The sequence below is a fragment of the Andrographis paniculata genome, unplaced genomic scaffold (assembly GCF_009805555.1).
Source record: "Andrographis paniculata isolate CXL003 unplaced genomic scaffold, ASM980555v1 Contig87END, whole genome shotgun sequence".
NCBI classification, from domain to species: Eukaryota; Viridiplantae; Streptophyta; class Magnoliopsida; order Lamiales; family Acanthaceae; genus Andrographis; species Andrographis paniculata.
The window spans coordinates 2,133,571-2,137,804 of record NW_026137625.1 but is presented as its reverse complement, the minus strand read 5'-3'; the positions used below and the strand labels follow the sequence as shown (position 1 = coordinate 2,137,804).

Below are 4,234 nucleotides of genomic sequence, written 5' to 3'. Positions count from 1 at the left end.
CTTGATCTGTTACAAATCTCTCTCCACTAACCTATTTTCCAAATAAGACACATCAAATCTAATACTCTCCACTAATTATAAATTAAGATTAAATAACTTGTTAATTTAATAAAAGTTAAAAAAATTATAAATTAAAAACTTTAAAATAAGATTAAAATGATACCTCAGCCTCTAAAAATCACATTTACATTATACATTGTATTTAACATTAAAAATATTATTCTATTATTATTATAAGACACTATGAAAGTATTTATACTATATTTTAATATAATACGACAAAGAATAAAAGTAAATGGGACCTTAGAGCCGAACAGAAATAGTATAATTTTTTTTTTCGAGAAAAAAAAAATGACAAAAGAAGTGAGAAAAAATGGACACAATAAATGGAAAAATGAAAAACTATTTAATCATATCACAGACATAATTTCAATTTACTTTTTACTATTTACAAACTAACCCAAAATATATCTAAACGAGGCGGTAAAAAATGGTATGTAACACAATATTAGTATTGTGGGTTTCAGCAGCAACTCCGGCTGTAAAAATACACACAAACGTTGCAAGAAATACACAATGCTGAGACACATAACAAGCCAAATACGAAACCGTGCCCCAAAATCAATGAAAAATTTTGAAGTAAAGAACAACTAGGATAGCAACAATAAGTGCAGCGATTACTGACCCGACAATCCATTTGTTCCTGCTCATCCTTCTCGACATCGAAGTCAGTACCCTTTTACTTTTGTCGATGGCGTTGTCCACATCAGAAAGCTGCAAGGAGAAAGAAAATGGTTTCATGAGTTACAATGGGAGTGAAGATACCGGGGCTGAATGAATACCTTCTTGTGAGAATGTAAGAGAGTTTCGCGCTGCTGGTGCAAATCTTCGAGGATTGATACGCCGAGCTCTTCCGTCTCTAGTGCAGCCCTTCGACTCTCTCTCAGTCTGTCAGTTGATTGATCCAGTCTCTCTGTGGACATGGCCAGTCGATCCCTTTGATTGGCAGAAGCCTGTCGATAATGTTAGGGAGAGTACTATTCTAAGAAACCCCACGGAAAGAGAAGTTGGGAATCAATGTGCATATAGTTCGATAAATGGAGATTCAAGAAATCGAGGTCGAAACTTGAGTATCGTGCTAAGATACCCAAAAATGGGAGGTAACAAAAAATACTACTATAACACAGATGTTGTATTTGAGATGTAGCTTTTTATATGTTAAGCCAAATTCAGAATTCCAGATCAAATATATATTTTTCATTTTTTGTACTCCCTCCGTCCACAAACGGAATGTCCAACAATTATTGTCCTATTTCTATTTTTATATACAAAATTTATTATTTTACCCTTACTTTATTTACTCTTTTCTTTTTTATATACGAAATAAGGACAAATTTGTTATTTTATAACAAAAACCCTAATGGCCCAAAAATGCATGTAAATATCAAATAGGACATTAGAAAATGAACGGAGGGAGTATTATACTAAAAGTCAATTTTACATTCAAAATATCACATCAACACCTCATTATATCACATCATACAACTATTCAAATTCAATTTTTTTATTATTCAAAGCCCAACTCAAAATCCAAAACCCCATAAAGAGTGCTACATATGCATATATAGATCGTATATTAGAGAAGCTAGAAGAATGAAGTGAATAATACATCACTCACCTTCCCCACTTAACTACGAACATCTAGTTTTTAGTTCAGCGCCGGATGGAAGTTTCAATTTTACTTTCTAACATGCCTCTTAGCTGTAAATCGGCATCCAATAATTTGCATCATTCATAGATGTATGTGTAATAACAATAAACAATTAAATATATGCTACAATGCTCATCAGGCAGACATATGCAGGCGTGAACATTCGTATTTCAGGGCTGAAAAAGAACATGCATGTATTCATGGTTCTATCCTCCTATCCACAGACAGATTAAAGTCTTTACTATGCATATGAAACATGTCACGTCTAATCCAAGCATACCTCATGCAGACCACCTGTCCCAGATTCTAAGTCTTCGGTTGTGTGGTTTGAATGAAGGGAAGTTAATTTCTTCACTTCTCTTTTCAACTTAGTAAGATCAGATTTATATTCCCTTAGCTTAGCAAGTAAAGTAGCTTTCAAGCTAGGTTGTAAGCTTCTAGCTTCAAGATCCATTTTCCGAATCTGGTATATAAAATCAAACATTCATTTCAGCTGCAAAATTAGAATTATCTGTGCAGTGCCTGAAGAAGGATCGAGCATTACCAAAACATCAGCTTCATCGAGTCCTGCTTGTAATTCTAAAACCTCTTGTTTCTTTTTCTCTACAGGCAATAAGAAAGTATGAACATTTGCCCCAACCACAACAATACGACTAAACACAAGAAATTTGTATATACAAAATGGCCCATAGATATCTTTTAACATGTCTACCGATACAAAATAAAGCTGCCAAATTTCAGATTTCTAAATATCACTTGGAAGAAACCATAACATAGCACATATGACATATCCTTTACAAGAAATTACAAAATTTGGACTGCTGCTAACAGAAGGCTTTAATTTACTTCGATCTACTATGGCTCTTTTAGATCAAGGTACAAATTAAATATTTATGTTGTAATGAGGCGTAGGAACACAAAAACTGTTGGATTTAGGCGAAGAAATCTATTTCATTCGAAGCACAATTCCTGAACAGGCAATACGTAGATTTTTAACAAATTTCCCCCCGGACAAAGCAACTTAAACGCTTAACTCGTCCATTATAGTCATCGGTACCAATAACAAACAATTAACTTATAACAAATTCCAACGGGTTTCTTCCAAGAAGAATCGAATGATTAGGGAGATTCAAATCCCTATTTTTAGCAGAGGAAAGGAAAAAAAAAAAAAAAAAAAAACGAACTAATCAGTTCATTCCACCACGCAATTGAATCCAACGCGTATCAAATTAAGCTCTGAATGGATGAAATAAATTCAGCTGTGAGTACCTCCATCCAAAAGAGAAGCAGCAGAATTGCATTTTCTCGACAAATTCGCCGATAACTCACAGTACTGCCTTTCATATCCTTCATAAACCTGACTCATCTTCCTCAACCCGCTGCGTTGGATTCACAAACCAGATGCATAAACCTCAGTAAAATAACAACCAAAACAGACAATTTTACTCTCGATTGAGCTTCGATTACTGCCGACAAACATAAGAAACACTTGCACCAAGCCAAAAGACATGCGTACTTACATGTAGGAGAACCTGGATTAAGCGATTTCACGCGGATCAGAGGAAGCAAGGTATAGAGAGAGAAAGTATATTCGACCTGCTTTCCGATTGAAGTTTCAACGCAAGGAAATGCAATAGAGCGGAGGCTTTTTTATTTTCCACATCGATCCCAAAAAACTATTTTATTTTCGGTTTGGCCCGTGAACTTCAACTAATATCAAATCACACTTAAGAGTTGGAATATGGCTATAAAATAATAAATCATTTTTAATATTTGGAAAATTATTATAGATATTACGTCTACGCTAAAATGTGAATGCTAAATAAAAAAAAAATGAATATACATCTTTGTTTGACCGACTCAATATGTATAAAAATGTATGTAAGGGCATTACTGATAATACATTCGTTTCAGTCAAATTATTTACAAATTTATGTTTAATTTGTATCCCTCATTTCTTGCACTTTATATATATATATATATATATATATACACGCGTGTATATATATATTATAGAGCTGGCAAAAATTTATCCGACACGATAATTTGATACGAACTCGATATGAAATAATTGGGTTTGAGTCAAAATTTTCAATTCGATTATGTATACGGGTTGACATGAACCCGACACGATAATAAACTGATCGGGTTAGGCTTTAGGCTCTCAACTCGAACCCGACATGAAAACCCGATTATAATATACTAATATTGATTAATATATTTATTATATTATTTAAAATAATTATAATTTAAAAATTTGCTCATAAATTAATTTAAACTAACTTCAATTTTAAATAATTTAACATAATTCATTGTACATACTACGTTAAAATCAATAAAAACCAACATAAAACAAAATATGACAAAATATAATTTAATTTGAATAAAAAAAATTAAATTAATTATGTATTCGAATCAACACGAATCCGACACCAGACTCGTCTTTGGGGCTGGGCCATGAGGCCGACCGCCCAAGCCCAGTCCAGGTTGGGGCCTCAAATTCTTAGATTATATATATATATA

At 33.1% G+C, this 4,234-nt stretch overlaps 1 protein-coding gene across 2 annotated transcripts; it reads right to left on the bottom strand.

Moving 5' to 3' along the window:
• Positions 1–385: 385 nt before the first annotated feature.
• LOC127242743 (vesicle transport v-SNARE 12-like) lies at positions 386–3,389 on the bottom strand. Of its 2 annotated transcripts, none has more exons than XM_051262423.1 (6): positions 3,232–3,389; positions 2,981–3,090; positions 2,256–2,314; positions 1,992–2,174; positions 843–1,013; positions 386–774 (listed from the first exon to the last, which is right to left on the bottom strand). In XM_051262423.1, exons 2-6 carry the CDS (start codon positions 3,075–3,077, stop codon positions 622–624), a joined length of 663 nt encoding a protein of 220 aa, XP_051118380.1. In that variant the 5' UTR covers positions 3,078–3,090; positions 3,232–3,389; the 3' UTR covers positions 386–621. The 2 variants fall into 2 exon arrangements, with proteins under 2 accessions (XP_051118380.1, XP_051118381.1); XM_051262424.1 differs by having other exon boundaries at positions 2,981–3,122; positions 3,232–3,367.
• Positions 3,390–4,234: the final 845 nt, after the last annotated feature.

Excerpts from the sequence above, each read along its gene's own strand:
- LOC127242743 (XM_051262423.1), bottom strand. The coding sequence starts at position 3,077 with ATGAGTCAGGTTTATGAAGGATATGAAAGGCAGTACTGTGAGTTATCG. Across the intron at positions 2,315-2,980 it reads TGCTTCTCTTTTGGATGGAG|AGAAAAAGAAACAAGAGGTT; the intron begins GTACTCACAGCT and ends TATTGCCTGTAG. Across the intron at positions 2,175-2,255 it reads TCGATGAAGCTGATGTTTTG|ATTCGGAAAATGGATCTTGA; the intron begins GTAATGCTCGAT and ends TTTATATACCAG.